This window comes from Dendrobates tinctorius, unplaced genomic scaffold (genome assembly GCF_039654945.1).
Source record: "Dendrobates tinctorius isolate UK_male_01 unplaced genomic scaffold, ASM3965494v1 ptg000276l, whole genome shotgun sequence".
NCBI lineage: Eukaryota > Metazoa > Chordata > Amphibia > Anura > Dendrobatidae > Dendrobates > Dendrobates tinctorius.
The window spans coordinates 318,379-338,478 of NW_027361943.1; the positions used below are offsets into that span (position 1 = coordinate 318,379).

Here is a 20,100-nt window from a genome sequence, read left to right on the forward strand (position 1 = left end):
GTATTCCCAGAGGCAGTGTTGCAGAGTACAGACCAAGGCTTTTTGGCACAATACTCCCAGAGGCTTTTTGGTACAGTACACACACAGGCTTTTTGACACAGTACTCCAAGAGGCAAGGATGCAGAGTATGCACAGAGGCGTTGTGTCACAGTACACACAGAGGCTTTTTGTCTCACTACTACCAGAGGCTTTTTGTCATAGTACTTACAGAGGCTTTTTGGGGCAGTACACACACAGGTTTTTTGGCACATTACTCCTAGAGACAGGGTTGCAGAATGCACAAAGATGCTTTTTGGCACAGTGCTCCCTAAGGCAGACTTACAGAGTACACACAGATTTTTTTGGCATTATTTCAGAGTAATCACTTGTGAAGAAAAAAGAAATACAGCTTCATCCAAATAAAATTTAAAAAAAAAACTTTATTTGTGTTCCATATTTAAAAAACAAAATGCTGCTAGAACATATTGGACTAGTTCATGGGAGGGTGTTGGTAACTACTAAATGCGTTTCGAACACAGTGTGTGTTCTTAAACTCAGTTTAGTATGAACAAACAGTATCGGAAATATAAAGGTGGAAACCAGGTGAAAGATAATGAAATAATTAACTGCAGACCACACATATGTGAATGGTTCTGGGAAAGTCAAAGTAGTGACAATAACAGAGCCGATTAAAACAAATCAATATCATTATAGACAAATAATATGAAGAACAAAACAAGAAATCACATGCATAAAAAGCAAAAAAAAAGGATGAAAACATAAAAATAGAGATGTCAAAAAATGTAAAGAAAAATTAATAATGTAACATTATTTCCCTTTTCAAATTTAAACCTACTGGAACCTGGGTATTCAAGAGGTAAATCCAAAAGGCTTCTCTGTCACGTAAGGTTTCTTCTCTATCCCCTCCTCGTGTGTGTCTTTTCACCTGTTCAACAGCAAAAACTATGCAGGGTTTGGTTTGTGGTTTGCTTTTTGTACATTGTAATAAAATAATTAGGTACATTAGATATATTGCAGTTTGAAGGGTGAGTAATGTCATATAAGTGCTCATGTATCCTTGATCTTAATTTTCTGGTGGTGGAGCCAATATATTTGACGTTACAATCAATACATATGATCATATAAACAGCATATTCAGAATCACTATTAAGGAATTGTTTGATTTTGTAATTTTTTGCATTGGTGGAATCAAGAAAAGATAGTTTTTTGAGAAAAAGGACGCGTTTTACATAGAGTGGACAAATGAAATAAACGGTCAACGTAGCGCAAGGAACACGAGGACAGGGTTATTTTTCTTCAGCCCACAACGCGTTTCGACGGTAACACCGTCTTCATGCTACCGTCGAAACACATTGTGGGCTAAAGAAAAATAACCCTGTACTTGTGTTCCTAGCACTCCGTTGACCGTTTATTTCATTTGTCCACTTCACTATTCTCCATCGGAGGCATACGGCTGGAGCTGCGGTGGACCACCCACTCATATCTAACCCTGATAGACTGCTTTCCTAGCACTCCCTAGTGACCGCAACCCCTTCTGACATTTTAGATAGTGACTGTCAACACTTATGGTATCCCAAACAGGATAACCAGTGATATGATGTGGAGTTTTTATTGGGATTATAAAACCTGGGTGACTGAAAGTTACCAATATTGGGTTTTCACCTTGACACTATTTTAATGCCATTTTCCAAGATTTTATCTATAATATCATCATTGCATAATATATTTAAAATGGGTTGCACTATATTTGACATTGATTTGAAATGGGTGCTATAGGTGAGAACTAAAGTTGGCTGGTCAATTAATTCATCCCTTTTTTTGAAAGTCTTATTGCTAATGAGATCTTGTCTGAGTTTTGTGTCAACAATGGAGCAAGCTCGATTTATAATCCAGTTTGGATACCTTTTTTTATTTAAATGTTTTTTAATTGATTGTGTCTCTTGATTAAATTGAGCGATTTCATTACAATTGCATTTTGCTCTGATAATCTCACATAAGGGTATAGACTTTGAGGTGGATGAAAACTTTGTGCATGTAATATAGTACTACCAGCAGTTTCTTTGCGAGAAGTACAACTTGAAATTGTCACGATGTAACCGAAGCGGTGCGACACGATCCAATGATTGGTCGGTCACCAAATGGCAAAACAGCACAACGCCGATGCTATAGGGGAGAGGAAGGCCCTGACAATAGGGAATCAGGGACGGTCACCTCCTGAGCTACAACCTGAGCCTGTCCCTAATCTAACCTAACACCCTATGCAGGTCCTTCCCCCTGCCGACATCAGGATACCTCATCTCTAAAATGACACCTAAAACTGCCCTAGCTAGTGCACTGGCAGGTGACGGGCACTAGTCGCACCACAGCAGGTAAGAAACACAGGGAAGGGACAGACACCGAGGGGACGAGGTAACAAAAATATAACACTTAACTTTCTGCTGCAAAGCGCCGCACAGCAGAGTAAGGCACCGAACAAGCGAACTCAGCAAAGCACAACAGCACCCAGAGAGCTCCTTCCTGCAGCTTGGTCACTGTAGAATGAAATAACACCGACAGTCAGCTGATGCATCAGATGTCCTTTTAAAGGATGCGGGAGTGGTCACCACCCACATCAGCTAACCCAGCAGCAATGCAATTACACCAGCAGGCCAGTGGGGGAAAAAACTGACATTAACCCCCGATGGCCTGAATGAAAAAAAGTTTTAATCTGAGAACCAGATCTGCCACAGATCCAAAAATGGATCATGTCAGAAATAGGTTGGTGTTGTAAACCTGTTAGGCATAGGTCTAGAAAACAAATCCAACTTTTATGGAAAAAATGTGTGAATTTTAAATCAGATTGGTTGTCATTCAAATAATCCATAAAAAGAGGAATGGATGAAACATCATCTTTCCAAACAATAAGTAGATCGTCTATAAAACGTGAATACCACTGTATGGAACGAAAAAAAGGAGTATTGTCACTAAAAATGAATTTCTCCTCCCACCATGCCATCACCATATTTGCAGCTGGAGGGGAGAATGTAGCTCCCATTGAAACTCCCTTATTTTGAATAAAAAAAATCTATTAAACAAAAAATAATTATGCGAAAGTAAAATTGATAATACCAATAAGATGTAGTTTTGTAGATTTGTAGTGTAAGGTCTATACTTAATCAAGTGAAAATCTACAGCAGTAATGGCAATGCTATGTGGTATAGAAGTATATAATGCGACTACGTCTCACATGAGCCATGTCCAATTTGGGTCCCAATTAACGCCTTGAAATATATACAGTATGTCTTTGGGATCCTTTAAATAGCCAGGAATGCGCCGTACTAATGGCTGTACTGCAGTGTCCAGCCACTCGCCAAGCCGTTCACTGAAGGAACCTATACCTGAAAATATCGGTTGCATAGGTGGAAGAAATGTATTTTTGTGAGTTTTAGGTAGTGCGTGTAGAATAGGAATAATGGGTTTATCTACACACAAATAATCAGCTTGTTTCCTTGAAAAAAAACTTGTGAAAAACAAACCCATGTAATACAGCAGCACATATCAGAAAAATTATAAGTTGGATCACTTTCAAGATGGGAATATGTTTCATCTTGTGAGATCATATCCATAATGGCAGACTTGCAGCTCTGGCAAAAATTAAGAGACCACTTTCAAATGTTCAGTTTGTCTGATTTTTCTCTTTATAGGTATATTTTTGAGTAAAATGTAAATTGTTCTTTTAGTCTACAAACATCAGACAACTCTTCTAGATGGGAATATGTTTCATCTTGTGAGATCATATCCATAACGGCAGACACATAATCAACTTCATTCATTACAATGACTGAACCTCCTTTCTCTGACATTTTTATGATGATATCAGAACGTTTTTCAAGATTTTTTAGAGCAATTTCTTCTGCCTTTGTTAAATTGACATGGATGGAATTAGAAACAGTACTAGCAATTAGATTTTTTATATCTCTCTCTACATTATCTTGAAAGCGTTCCATAGCATCAGTTCTGGTGTTTACTTGGTAAAAAGTCAGGCTGTTAGTTTTAAAAGACAAAATTGTATTGGTGTCACGAGATGGTACATTAAATGTGTCTAGACTTGACAAACACAATATAGCTTTTTGCTCAGAAAATTCTTTTCCAATAAATTGATTATAAGAAAAAATTTCAGTGGATTCCTGTGATACGTCATCTGAACAAAAATGTTTTTTTATAGTCAAAGCTCTCACAAATTTGTTAATGTCTTTAAGGTTGAAAAGACATCCAATTTGGAATTCACTAAAATTCAAGCAGAATTGAACACAAAACTGTCATCTTTGAAAACCACCATGAACTCTGATACATTTGATAGTTTTCACAAGCAACTTAAAGTGAAAATACAATCCTTGGAAGATTCTATTGTTTCCCTGAAAAAAGAAAGTTTAACAGGGATGTTTTTATATATTCAAATCATCAAGTTTATGATTGGGAAAGGTGGGAGAGACAGACTGTGGCACCGAAATCCATTCTTAAAAAACGCACTTACACTTTTTCTTCTGCTAGTCAAGTTACTTTTTCATCATCAGATCTGGAATCGTCGTATGTGTCTACAGACTTTTCATATGACAACAATGAGAGTATTGTGAATTCAACTTTTGTGACACCTAATAAATCTCAACTGAATTATTATCGTAAACCACAGAGACATTTTTCAAAAAATGCAATTGGAGAAGCGAAAAGAAGCGCCGCAAACACCTCAACTTTTTTCAGGAGCCGTCACCAGAGCTACAACAAAAGATCTCTTTAGATGTGACCAATTTTTCTTCTATTAATTTATCAGATGTGAAAACAAAACTTTTTTCACGTGGCTTGAACTTTGTTCTTACCAATTCCAAATACAATTTTGTCTTTTAAAACTAAAAACCCAACTTTTTACCTAGTACACATCAGAACTGATGTTATGGAAAGCTTTCAAGATAATGTAGAAAGAGATATAAACAATCTAATTGCTAGTACTGTTTCTAATTCCAAGCATGTCAATTTAAAAAAGACAGAACAAATTGCTCTAAAAAATCTTGAAAAACCTACTGATATCATCATAAAAATGTAAAGTAAAGGAGGTTCAGTTGTGGTAATGAATTAAATTGATTGTATAATGCGCCGTACTAGTGGCGCATTTTGCTCTGGCAAAAATTAAGAGACCAACACAACAAAACCCTGTCATGGGCAGCCCATTCTCCAGACCTGAACCAAATTGAAAAACTCTGGAATGTAATCAAGAGGAAGATGGATAGTCACAAGTCATCAAATATAAGAACTGCTTACATTTTTGCACCAGAAGCAGTGTGAAACACTGGTAGCAAGCATGCCAAGACACATGAAAGCTGTGATTAAAAATCATGGTTATTCCACAAAATATTGATTTCAGAACTCTTCCTGAGTTAAAACATTAGTATTTTTGTGTCTAAGTGATTATGAACTTGTTTTCTTTGCATTATTTGTGGTTTGAAAGCACTGTTTTTTTTTACTATTTCTCCTTTTCAGAAAAAAAAACTAGATGTATTGCTTGGAAATTCGGAGACATGTTGTCAGAAGTTTGTAGACTAAAAGAACAATTTACATTTTACTCAAAAATATACCTATAAAGAGAAAAATCAGACAAACTGGACATTTGAAAGTGGTCTCTTAATTTTTGCCAGAGCTGCACGTCTGCCATTATGGATATGATCTCACAAGACGAAACATATTCCCATCTTTAAAGTGATCAAATTTATAATTTTTCTGATATGTGCTGCTATATTGCACAGGTTTTTTTTTCACAAGGTTTTTTTCAAGGAAGCAAGCTGATTATTTGTGTGTAGATAAACCCATTATTCCTATACTACACGCACTACCTAAAACTCACAAAAATACATTTCTTCCTCCTATGCGCCCGATATTTTCGGGTATAGGTTCTTTCAGTGAACGCCTCGGCCAGTGGCTGGACACTGTGTTACAGCCACTAGTACAGCACATTCCTGGCTATTTAAAGGATCCCAAAGATGTAAAGTATATGTTTCAAGGAGTTAATTGAGACCCAAATTGGACATGACTCACGTGCGACGTAGTCGCATTATATACTTCTATACCACATAGCATTGCCATTACTTCTGTAGAGTTTCTCTTGATTAAGTATAGACCTTACACTACAAATCTTCATCTTATCGGTATTAACCTTTTTTCTTTCCCATAATTATTTTTTGTTTAATACATTTTTTTATTCAAAATAAGGGTGTTTCAATGGGAGCTAAATTCTCCACTTCAGTTGCAAATCTGGTTATGGCATGGTGGGAGGAGAATTTAATTTATAATTAAAATAAACCTTTTTTTCGTTCCATACAGTGATATTCACGTTAGGCCGGAGTCATACTACCGTTGAATATGGACGAGTGCTATGCGAAAAAAAAATCGCATAGAACTCAGACCAATGTTTATCTATGGGGCAGCTCCCATCATCCGTTTTTTTCTCACCCGTATTATACGTGCGAGAGAAACCGTATTATGCCTGAGACTCGCCAATGCAAGTCTATGGGTGCGAGAAAAAAACAGATTTCACACGGACCATGTGTGTGACTTGCGAGAAATACTCACTGGTGTCCTTTAGAAAAAATGGTAATTCAGTGTGCTATACTGTAAAATCACACTGACAGGCTAAAAGAGTATAGATAGAAAACATGTATACACATAGTATAGGTATATATACATGTCATTGACACACACATATACATATATTTATATTTCATAGAGATATAGATAGCAGAATAGCCGATAATTCAATTGTCAGCTTCTGTAAAATCATTACAGAACCCGACAGGATATGAGATATGGTTTACATACAGTAAACCATTGCATATCCGTTAGATTTATATATGTCCATCACTAATAATGTTAGTAGTGTATGTCTGTAAAATTTTGGAGCTGTAGGTGTTAAATTAAAGAATTAAATCATGGAAAAAACTGGCATGAGCTCCCGTGCAATTTTCTCTGCCAGATGCGCCAATTCCGGCACTTAGCCTCTCTCTTCCCATTGACCTGTAGTGGGTGGCATATGGGGTAATGAGGGGTTAATGTCACCTTGCTATTGTAAGGTGACATTAAGCCTGGTTAATAATGGAGAGGTGTCAATAAGACAACTATCCATTATTAATCCAATAATATATAAGGGTTTAAAAAACACACACATTAAGAATAAAGACTTTTAATGAAATAATTAAACACACATTTTTGCCATCTTTATTAAACTCCCAATCCAATCAAAGCCCTTGTTCTCCTATAAAAAGTCAAAAATAAAAAAGCAACAATATCCAATACCTATCCGCTGTACAGTCATGTCCCACGCTGCAATACATCTCAGTGTGAACAGTCTCTATGTAAAACGTGTCCGTTTTAAAAAAAAACTATCTTTTTTTGATTCCACACAATACAAAAAATTACAAAATCAAACAATTTCTTAATTGTGATTCTAAATATGTTGCTGATATGATCATTTGTATTGATTGTAACCTCAAATATATTGGCTCCACCACCAGAAAATCAAGATCAAGGATACGTGAGCACTTATATGACATTACTCACCCCTCAAACCGCAAAATATCTAATGTGTCTAATCATTTTATTGCAATGCACCACAGGCAACCCAAACACTGCAGAGTTTTTGATTTTGAAGGTGAAAAGACACACACGAGGTGGGGATAGAGAAAAAACCTTACGTGACAGAGAATCCTTTTGGATTTACCTCTTGGATACTCGGGCACCAGCAGGTTTAAATTTAATAAGGGAAATAATGTTACATTATTAAATTTTCTTTACATTTTTTTGGCATCTTTATTTTTTCAACCTTTTTTGTTTTTTATGCATGTGATTTCTTGTTTTGTTCTTCATATTATTTGTCTATAATGATATTGATTTGTTTTAACACTAGAACTACTGAGGTAGTCATTTTGACTACTTCGCACTATGTATTTCTCCTCTGTGACTACATTTTTTGGAATTCCGGCTTGAGACTCGGTGACTTTTCCTCAAATAGGATGTTAAAGAAGATTTTGTGGCAATAAATAATTTAGGTGCAAAAATTGCGTATTTATTTCAACATTCACCTATAACTACTAAAGGTAGTCATTTTGACTACCTGCTATATTTTGCTGTCCTTTTGTCACTAAAAGTTGCTGTAAAGTTTTGTGCATAATTTTTTCACTGTATCTTATTTACCCTGATGTTCATATAGATGTAGTTCAATTCAGATGTCAACTTTTCACATTTTCATTGTGTTACCTGGTTGTATTACTGTGTAATGCTGATCTGAATAGAGCTTTTTTGTAAAACTGTAGGCACTTATCTTATGCTAACGAAGGGTGTTGTTATTCTCTGGTCCTAGCAGTAGACAGTAAGTCTGGATAGTAAATTACTTTCATTTCACTTGGAGAGACAAAGACAACAGATGCAGACATAAGAGCTCTAAAAACTCCTACAGGTATATACAACATTTTATTGTCATATTATTCGATTATTTTGTAAATATGTTGTAAATGGCTTCCCTTATCTGGGTAAAGATGATTCACGCCGTGCTGATGACCATTTAGCGGACCACGTAGTCATGAAACTATTGCAGCCGTTTTAGAAAAAAGGTCGAAATGTAACCACTGATAATTATTTTACATCAGTAAAACTTGCCAAACAGCTAAAAAGCCAGGGAACGACTATCGTGGGAACGCTAAATAAGATAAGACGAGAAGTGCCTAAAGAAATAAAAACAATGAAAGAAAAGTTGTACAGCACTAAAGTCTATAAAAAGGAGGATAATTTTATACTTACCGTGTATCAACGTAAGCCAACCAAAAATGTGATAATTCTGAGTTCCGTCCATCCCGATGTTCTTGTTGCTTCTGAATCTCCAAAAAAACTCCAGAAACTGTAAAGTTTTATAATGAAACAAAATATGGAGTAGATGTAGTAGATCAAATGGCACGCAAATACAGCACAAGAACAGGTACTAGGAGATGGCCTGTTCACGCATTTGAAAATACCTTAGACTTAGCGGGTATAAATGCTTGGATATTATACAAGGACATGACCACCGGACAAATGTCACGCAAGGCATTTTTGCAAAATCTTGTCACAGAGTTGAGTGGTCCGTATGTTGTATCTAGGGGAAAGGGAGGCATGTCCCAAGTTGCTACATCTTCAGATGTGATGTCTCAAAAAAAATTTTGCCAGATAAAAGCAAAATGCAAAAATAATCGATCTGTTGGAAATTGTATGACTTGCTATAAGTCTTTGTGTGGGCAATGTACCGCTGTAATTGAAAGACGATGCCTGAAATGCGAATCAACAAATGTTTAGAAAGTTACCGGTTGTACTTCATAATAACGGTTGGTCGGTTTTATTGAGATTCTGCGCCATATTTTCATTTTTCTTCTCCTTCACTTACATTTTCTCTGCTTGTTGTTCTTGAGTTGTTATTTGTGTGCACTTTAATAATAAATTATTTTAAAACGTCTATTATTATTGTTTTACTTAGTTTACTTTTGTTATTTCCTGTAGAAAAATATGAAAAAAAATCAGAAAAAAACATTCCAAAGCATTACTGTTGGATCTCACAATAATAATACATTAAAAAAATATAATTATTAATAAATAACCACAAATGAAACTCTTATAATAAACGAAAACAAGTCAGTAGTCAAAATGACTACATTCAGTAGTTCTAGTAGGTGTCACGAGTACAGTAGTTCTAGTGTTAATCGGTTCTGTTATTGTCACTACTTTGACTTTCCCAGAACCATTCACATATGTGTGGTTTGCAGTCAATTTTTTCGTTATCTTTCAACTGATTTCTACTTTTATATTTCCGCTGCTGTTTGTTCATACTAGACTGAGTTTAAGAACACACGCTGCATTCGAAACACGTTCAGTAGTTACCACCACCCTCCGTTGAACTAGTTCAATATGTCCTAGCAGCATTTTGCTTTTAAATATGGAACGCAAATAAAGTTTTCCTTTGATTTTATTTGGATGAAGCTGTATTTCCTTTTACTTCACAAGTGATTACTCCAACGTTAGGCAGAGATATGTCTCCGTATTTCTCCTCAAGGCCATTGGGAGCTTTTCAAAGGTTAGCTGAAAAAAAGGCTTTTAGTCACAGTACACAGAGGTTGTTTGGCACAGTACTTCCAGAGGTAGGGTTGCAGAGTACACACAGAGGCTTTTGGTCACAGTACTCCCAGAAGCTTTTTGACACTTTAGGCTATATGCACACGCTGCGGTTTTTGCTGCGGATCCGCTGCGGTTTTGGCCGCTGCGGATCTGCAGCAGTTCTGCAGAGAGTGTACAGTGGCATGTAAATCTATGTGATTTACATTCTGCTGTGCACATGCTGTGGATTTTTAACTGCGGAAAAGCTGCGGTTTTGAATCCGCAGAAAGAAATGACATGTTACTTCTTTTCTGCGGATTCTGCTGTGGTTTACCATCTGCTCCACTGTAGAGGTGATAAACTGCAGGGGAAAACCGCAGGCCAATTCGCAGGTAAAACCGCAGATCATTTTACCTACGGTTCTGCAGATACAAATCCGCAGACCAATCTGCAGCATGTGCACATAGCCTTACTCCCAGAGACAGAGTTAAAGAGTGCACAAAGATGCTTTTTGCCACAGTACTCCCAAATGCAGAGTTGCATAGTACACACAGAGGATTTTTGGCACAGTATTCCCAGAGGCAGGATTCCAGAGTACACACAGAGGCATTTTGGCACAGTACACACAGAGGCTTTCTGGCGCAGTACTCCCAGAGTCAAGGTTGCAGAATAGGCACAGTATTCCCAGATGCTTTTTGGCACAGTATTCCTAGAGGCTTTTTGTCACAGTACACACAAAGGCTTTTTGGCATAATACTTCCAGAGGGTTTTTGGCATAGTACTCCCAGAGTCTTTTTGGCACATTACTCCTAGATGCAGGGTTGCAGAGTGCACACAGAGGCTTTTTGTCACAGTACTCCCAGAGACTTTTGTCACAGTATTCCCAGAGGCAGGGTTGCAGAGTACATACCAAGGCTTTTTGGAACAGTACTCCCAGAGGCTTTTTGTTACAGTACACAGACTTTTTGGCACAGTACACACAGTGGGTTCTGGAACAGTACACACAGAGGGTTTTTTAACAGTACTCCAAGAGGCAGGGTTGACAGATACAATAATCAAAAAGCACGTTCTGTATATGAAGGCTGAGAGCATGATAGTGTTAAGCTCCCCCAATGGTAATCACAAAAGTACAAAAGTGACATACATTGACAATAAAATAAAAAACGAAAAAAAAGGTGTAGCAAAAACCACTGTATATAAAATACCTAAATATTCTTTATTTATAAATGATACAACATTAATTTCTAACAAAATCATGACAAAACATCATACAAAAATCAGTAGGAAAAAAGGAGAAAAACTGCCCCTTAGGTTCCTTGGGGAGGTCGTTGTAGGTCTGGATTTTCAATGGGTAAGCTTTTAACTATTTCCACAGCAGCACAGGTTTGAGCAAATTTTCGATGATTACTATCTTGTCATGTTGTCATGTTACTTGAGCACTTGTCTCTTGAGCACTCCAATGTGTTTGCACATTCCTTTTTGCTCGCCCTTTTTGCTCCTCATTTTTACCAGATGTTTTCCTTCATTTTTCCTACTGATTTTTGTATGATGTTTTGTGAGGATTTTGTTAGAAATTAATGTTGTGTCATTTAATTATAAAGGACATTTTTGTATTTTATATACAGCGGTCTTTGCCCCTCCTTTTTTTGTTTTTCAAAAGGCAGGGTTGCAGAGTACACACAGAGGGTTTTTGGCACAGCACTCCCAGAGTCAGGGTTACAGAGTACAGACAAAGGCTTTTTGGCACAGTAGTCCCAGAGGCAAGGTTGCAGAGTACACACAGAGACCTTTTGGCACAATATGCACAGGAATTTTAGCACTGAACTCCCAGAGGCAGGGTTGCAGAGTACACACAGAGGATTTTTGGCACAGTAGTCCCAGAGGCAAGGTTGCAGAGTACACACACAGACCTTTTGTCACATTATACACAGGATTTTTGGCACTGAACTCCCAGAGGCAGGGTTGCAGAGTACACACTGAGGATTTTTGGCACAGTACTCCCAGAGGCATTTTGTCACAGTGCACACAGAAGTTTTTAGGCACCATACTACCCGAGGCTTTTTGTCACAGTACACAAAGATGCTTTTTGGCACAGTACTCCCAGAGACAAGGTTGCAGAGTACACACAGAGGTTATTTTGGCACAGTACTCCTAGAGGTTTTTGTCACAGTACACACAGAACAGAAGCCGCGGAGACACCATCACGTGTTTCTCAACGCAAGCAATGACCAGCCAGGTCTTTGCCCGGGAAGGAACAACCACGGGAAGGGCAGTCTCCAATGAAGGAAACCACCTATGTCAAAACATGGTATCCATCCACATACAGCTGTTTCGGGGTATTGCCCCTCATCAGTGTGGAGTAGAAAACTGGCTGGTAGGAGCAATGCCTAGTAAAAAGACTATGAAGAGGAGGATGAATGAACTCATGGAGATCAACATCCGACACTGCGGAGACACCATCACGTGTTTCTCAACGCAGTGATTCTAGAGCACTGCCCCCATCCCTTATGGGAAATATGTAAAACATGCAAAACAGAAGCCGCAGAGACACCATCACGTGTTTCTCAACGCAAGCAATGACCAGCCAGGTCTTTGCCCGGGAAGGAACAACCACAGGAAGGGCAGTCTCCAATGAAGGAAACCACCTATGCCAAAACATGGTATCCATCCACATACAGCTGTTTCGGGGTATTGCCCCTCATCAGTGTGGAGTAGGAAACTGGCTGGTAGGAGCAATGCCTAGTAAAAAGACTATGAAGAGGAGGATGAATGAACTCATGGAGATCAACATCCGACACTGCGGAGACACCATCACGTGTTTCTCAACGCAGTGATTGTCATAGGTGGTTTCCTTCATTGGAGACTGCCCTTCCCGTGGTTGTTCCTTCCCGGGCAAAGACCTGGCTGGTCATTGCTTGCGTTGAGAAACACGTGATGGTGTCTCCGCGGCTTCTGTTTTGCATGTTTTACATATTTCCCATAAGGGATGGGGGCAGTGCTCTATAATCACTGCGTTGAGAAACACGTGATGGTGTCTCCGCAGTGTCGGATGTTGATCTCCATGAGTTCATTCATCCTCCTCTTCATAGTCTTTTTACTAGGCATTGCACCTACCAGCCAGTTTCCTACTCCACACTGATGAGGGGCAATACCCCAAAACAGCTGTATGTGGATGGATACCATGTTTTGGCATAGGTGGTTTCCTTCATTGGAGACTGCCCTTCTCGTGGTTGTTCCTTCCCGGGCAAAGACCTGGCTGGTCATTGCTTGCGTTGAGAAACACGTGATGGTGTCTCCGCGGCTTCTGTTTTGCATGTTTTACATATTTCCCATAAGGGATGGGGGCAGTGCTCTAGAATCACTGCGTTGAGAAACACGTGATGGTGTCTCCGCAGTGTCGGATGTTGATCTCCATGAGTTCATTCATCCTCCTCTTCATAGTCTTTTTAATAGGCATTGCTCCTACCAGTCAGTTTCCTACTCCACACTGATGAGGGGCAATACCCCGAAACAGCTGTATGTGGATGGATACCATGTTTTGGCATAGGTGGTTTCCTTCATTGGAGACTGCCCTTCCCGTGGTTGTTCCTTCCCGGGCAAAGACCTGGCTGGTCATTGCTTGCGTTGAGAAACACGTGATGGTGTCTCCGCGGCTTCTGTTTTGCATGTTTCACATATTTCCCATAAGGGATGGGGGCAGTGCTCTAGAATCACTGCGTTGAGAAACACGTGATGGTGTCTCCGCAGTGTCGGATGTTGATCTCCATGAGTTCGTTCATCCTCCTCTTCATAGTCTTTTTACTAGGCATTGCTCCTACCAGCCAGTTTCCTACTCCACACTGATGAGGGGCAATACCCCGAAACAGCTGTATGTGGATGGATACCATGTTTTGGCATAGGTGGTTTCCTTCATTGGAGACTGCCCTTCCCGTGGTTGTTCCTTCCTGGGCAAAGACCTGGCTGGTCATTGCTTGCGTTGAGAAACACATGATGGTGTCTCCGCGGCTTCTGTTTTGCATGTTTTACATATTTCCCATAAGGGATGGGGGCAGTGCTCTAGAATCACTGCATTGAGAAACACGTGATGGTGTCTCCGCAGTGTCGGATGTTGATCTCCATGAGTTCATTCATCCTCCTCTTCACAGTACACACAGAGACTTCTAGGCGTTGTACTCCCCAAGGCTTTTTGGCCCAGTACACAAATATGCTTTTTGGCACATTACTCCCAAAGGCAAGGTTGCAGAGTACGCACAGAGGTTTTTTGTCACAGTATTCCCAGAGGCTTTTTGGCCCAGTACACAAAGATGCCTTTTGACACAGTACTCCCAGAGGCAGGGTTGCAGAGTACACACAGAGGATTTTTGGTACAGTACTCCCAGAGACTTTTTGGCACAGTACACACAGAGGCTTTTGGAACAGTACTCCCAGAGGTAGGGTTGTAGAGTATACACAGAAGGTTTTGGGCACAATATACACAGACTTTTGGCACAGTACTCCCAGAGACATGATTGCAGAGTGCACAGTCTTAAAATCAGTTTATTTTTACATACATCCACAACTTGTACAGATACAACGGTAGAGAAGAATTACTTCTTGGAGACATTATTTGTATAGACACAGTGGTAGAACCTTTTTTTGAGGGGGTCCAAAAATGGTAAAGAGACTGCTGCGGAGTGGAATTTTTGGGGGCAAACTACTAGTGCAGACACAGCTACAGAGTACACAAATGCTTTTTAGAACATTACTACCACAGGCAGGGGTGCAGAGTACACACAGAAGCTTAAAGGCACAGTACTCCCACACGCAGGAGTGCAGAGTACACACAAAGGCTTAAAGGCACAGTACTCTCACAGGCAGGGGTGTAGAGTACACACAGTGGCTTTTTGGCAGAGTACTAGCCCCGCGCAGCACTACATGTAAACAACACTATCATTATTTTATATTTATGTTGCATTCATTTTCAAATTTATCTGCTTTTTATTTTATTTCTACTACTAAGTGCTCGTTCATAAGTCATTGATTTTTCTTGTTCAGAATGTTATCACTGTTTGGTTACATTGTCAGCTGTTACTATCAGTTATTCATCAATGTTTTTCTCATATCCAACTCCCCCAAAGATGCCAAGCTTCACCTACATGTTTCTATGCTAAAAACAGACAGCTCAGTTATTGCACACATATGGCATTCATGAGCTCATCGTAATTTACATGGATCCATAGATTTGCATATTTGCATGAGTGATTTTGATTTGTGACTCAGGTCAAAATCGAACATATGTATGAATTTTTGTGGACATTCGGTCTGCAAAAAAGCCACATACAGTGGGTACAGAAAGTATTCAGACCCCGTTAAATTTTTCACTCTTTATTTCATTGCAGCAATTTGGTAAATTCAGAAAAGTTCATTTTTTTCTCATTAATGTATACTCTGTACCCCATCTTGACTGAAAAAAACAGAAATGTAGAAATTTTTGCAAATTTGTGAAAAAGAAAAACAGAAATATCACATGTAGTGATGGGCGAGCACTAAAATGCTCGGGTTGCTCGTTTCTCGGGTCGAGCAAATTGGAGTACTCGGGTGCTCAACACAAGCAACGAACCCAATGTAAGTCTTGAAACTCAAGCATTTTTCCGGCAGCCCCCCAACGGTCTGCAGAGGGACTAGAAATTGTGGAAATCGATGATAACAGTGCTCAAATGACATGGTAACAGCCAGGTACGGACTGGGGCTGAAATTCAGCCCTGGCATTTGAAATCACACAGGCCCTTGCTGTCCCCATCCCCTAACACCAGATGAGATACATTACTAATATTACCCTGGATGGAGGAAGAAAAATTTACTACAAGTCCAAAATTTCTATTGATACCCATGACCTATTGGAGTAAGTGATGGAGTCACTGACTTTGTGCTCCGTCACAACTCTTAACAGTATGAACACCGATTCTGTTATCAACATAGCAGACAAGGCAGCCCATGAGCAGACAAGGCAGCCCATGACCAGATAGGCACTTATAGCATTTTCCAGAATTGTCAGATGGCCAGTCCAGCCCTACCTTATAACCATTCCTAAAATCCTCCCACTCCTCCTCCAGCATCACACACAGCTTCAGCATAACATCCATAGAACTAACACAAAGCACCAGAACACCAGGCTTGGATTATCTCCTACTTCTTGTCACTGACTAATCATATTCTATTGCATTGGATGGATAGATGGGGGAGAAATGTATGTACAGCAGGGTGTATATGTATAGATATACATTACATATATTACACAGGGTTTAGAGTAGTGTGTGGAAACATACACATACAAGGGTGAACTCTTGCCGGAGAAATGTGCAAGGAGATGAACGAGCTGTGTTTGCAGCTGAATGCACAGAAACAGTGAGTCAGCTCTGCTGAATAGAGCCCCCCATACTGTGTGATAGTCACATGACTGTGACGTCACGTCTGATTCCAGAGCCAGGAAGTCAGGGATAATCTCATGTGACTTCACAGGAAGTCAGGGGATTCTCAGCCATCAGCCAACTATCATGTAACCAGGAGGGCATCTTGTCATCTTGTCACAGAAAGATTATGGAAAACAAAGTATTCAAGTATTCATCTATGGCAGTTATTTCTCATGAGAGCGACTCATGGCCACCTTTTTAACAATTTTATAGCGTTCTAATGCTCCCACCAATATAACAGGGCTTGGATGCATCCTGCAAAGATGGAAAAGAAAAATTAGCGGATATTTTAAAAAAAATGCACAAGATTACAACCCTTGTCAAGGCTCCTCGTTGTCTATGATTAAAAGTAATCTTTGAGAAGGAAGTCAAAACCACAACAGATCACTAAAAAGACCATAATACCTATGCATAGTCATTTGGAGTTGTTATCTTGGTCTCAATGGACTGGAAAAAGCGTGACAGCACAGAAACAAACCTGTTTTGTACACTGATGTGCATTTCAAAATGATTTGATCTTCTTGCTTTTCATTTTACTCATAAAACATTATAAGAAGTGTACAACCCCTGGCAAAAATTATGGAATCACCGGCCTTGGAGGATATTCATTCAGTTGTTTAATTTTGTAGAAAAAAAGCAGATCACAGACATGGCACAAAACTAAAGTCAATTCAAATGGGAAAAAATTATGGAATTTCTCAATTCTGAGGAAAAAATTATGGGGTCACCTTGTAAATTTTCATTCCCAAAACTAACACCTGCATCAAATTAGATCTGCTCTTTAGTCTGCATCTAAAAAGGAGTGATCACACCTTGGAGAGCTGTTGCACCAAGTGGACTGACATGAATCATGGCTACAACACGACAGATGTCAAATGAAACAAAGGAGAGGATTATCAAACTCTTAAGTGGGCAAATCGTCATGCAATGTTGCAAAACATGTTGGTTGTTCACAGTCAGCTGTGTCTAAAATCTAGACCAAATACAAACAACATGGGAAGGTTGTTAAAGGCAAACATACTGGTAGACCAAGGAAGACATCAAAGCGTCAAGATGGGAAACTTAAAGCAATATGTCTTCAAAACAGGAAATGCACAACAAAACAAATGAGGAATGAATGGGAGGAAACTGGTGTCAAGGTCTGTGACCGAACTGTAAGAAACCGCCTAAAGGAAATGGGATTTACATACAGAAAAGCTAAATGAAAGCCATCATTAACACCTAAACAAAAAAAAACAAGGTTACAATGGGCTAAGGAAAAGCAATCGTGGACTGTGGATGACTGGATAAAAGTCATATTCAGTGATGAATCACGAATCTGCATTGGGCAAGGTGATGACTGTCTGAAGAGAACATGCAAATTTCCACAATCATTGATGATATGGGGCTACATGTCAGGTAAAGGCACTGGGGAGATGGCTGTCATTACATCTTCAATAAATGCACAAGTTTATGTTGATATTTTGGACACTTTTCTTATCCCATCATTTGAAAGGATGTTTGGGGATGATGAAATCATTTTTCAAGATGATAATGCATCCTTCCATAGGGCAAAAACTGTGAAAACATTCCTTGAAAAAAGACACGTAAAGTCAATGTCATGGCCTGCAAATAGTCCGGATCTCAATCCAATTGAAAATCTTTGGTGGAAGTTGAAGAAAAGGGTCCATGCCAAGGCTCCAACCTGCAAAGCTGATCTGGCAACAGCAATCAGAGAAAGTTGGAGCCAGATTGATGAAGAATACTGTTTGACACTCATTAAGTCCATGCCTTAGAGACTGCAAGATGTTATAAAAGCCAGAGGTGGTGCAACAAAATACCAGTGATGTGTTGGAGTGTTTTTTTTGTTTCTTTTTCATTATTCCATAATTTTTTCCCTCAGAATTGAGTGATTCCGTAATTTTTCCCCTATGCTTGGTTTAAAAAAGTAACCATTACTGACTACCACATTTTTGTTCTTGATTTCTTTTAGTGTTTCTTAAAGCAGAAAGTTGCCATTTGAAATGACTTTAGTTTTGTGCCATGTCTGTGATCTGCTTTTTCTCTATAAAATTAAACAACTGAATGAATATCATCCAAGGTCGGTGATTCCATAATTTTTGCCAGGGGTTGTGTGTCGTTCTGTAAACATCCACATTAAAATTTCCATGCCATGTGGTATATGTAAATCAAGGACGTACATTGCTATACCTAGACAATATGACACTATCTATGATCTGTTTTATCTTTTAAAATAAGAAAAATGTGTTTGTTTTTACCTTCTGTACAAATGTCTTCTTTTTTTTCTGGTCACTCAGGAATCCTGCCTGTATATCATTCCTTGTTTGCACTGGTATCTCCTGATCTCAAGACATGGTACAATCCAAATCACATGTTTACAGTGGATGAAGGAATAACTTATGTTGTGATTTATCGAATCAGGTGCTGCATTCCAATTATTTTATTACTTAAAAGTGTATTCTCTAAATATTTAATTGTTTTAATTTGTTACACAGTATGAAAATAAGCAATTTGACTTGCTTTCTATATCTGCTGTCATTCTCCTTCAATGAGCACTTTTATTTTTCATAATTTACAGCTTGTTTCCATGGAGCTTGTCCACTAGCGCCCAGTTGTCCAATAGTTATATCCTTAATAAATGCCTATCTTTGAAGGGAACATGTCACGTCAAATAATACTATTAACCTGAAGACATAGGGCTCATAGCCATTTGCGAGTAAAAAACTGTCCGATTTCAGGACACAAAATGGCCGAGTGCTATGCAAGTGTCATGCGAGTGTAATGCGATTTCCGTGTGATTTTTCCGTATGACATGCGTATGCAATTCATATGCAATGCAAATTTAACATGGGGTTTTACATAGAGCAGTTCTCTCAATGTAAAAACTCATGTTGAAATAGCATTGTAAACTAACACTGTACACATCGTTTTAAAACAAAAGAATCTTTAAAACACACACACATATACTGTATATATATATATATATATATATATATATATATGATTGAGAAAGATAGCAGAATAGCTGGTAATTCATTTGTCGGCTTTTGTAAAATAATTGCAAAAGCCAACAGGATATAAGACATGGTTTACATATAGTAAACAATATGCTTTTTTTAAATTTTTATATGTCCCTGACTAGTAATTAGATTAGGGTATGTGTGTCAAATTTGAGAGATGTAGGTGTTAAATTAAGGGGTTAATTCGTACAAAAAATTTGCATGAGCTCCTGCGCAAATTTCGCAACAGGAGAGGGAAAGCAAGTGATTGACTCCCCGCAACCTCAGTGCTTTCAGACAGAGTCCCCGGCTGACCTGAGGTGAACTGATGTGCGTGGGAAGAAAGTCAGAAACTTTCCCACGCTTATTAGTTCATCTCCAGACAGCCAGTGAGGCTGCGCAAAGTTGAACTAAGTCATTCTGCAGTAGTTTACAGTAGGGCTGGTCGCATTAGCACAGGTCCTCATTGTAAACTATTTAACCCCTTGTGAAGGATTACATCGTGGGACATGACG

The 20,100-nt window shown here is 38.8% G+C and overlaps 1 protein-coding gene across 1 annotated transcript in view; it reads left to right on the forward strand.

Annotated features, from left to right (window-relative positions):
* The window catches only part of LOC141072555 (tyrosine-protein kinase JAK3-like), a 635,207-nt gene that overhangs the window by 50,101 nt on the left and 565,006 nt on the right, over positions 1-20,100 (forward strand). Inside the window, exon 3 of the mRNA XM_073559823.1 lies at positions 18,884-19,007. Coding sequence (XP_073415924.1) covers positions 18,884-19,007 — 124 coding nt within the window. The remainder of the gene's footprint in view (positions 1-18,883; positions 19,008-20,100) is intronic.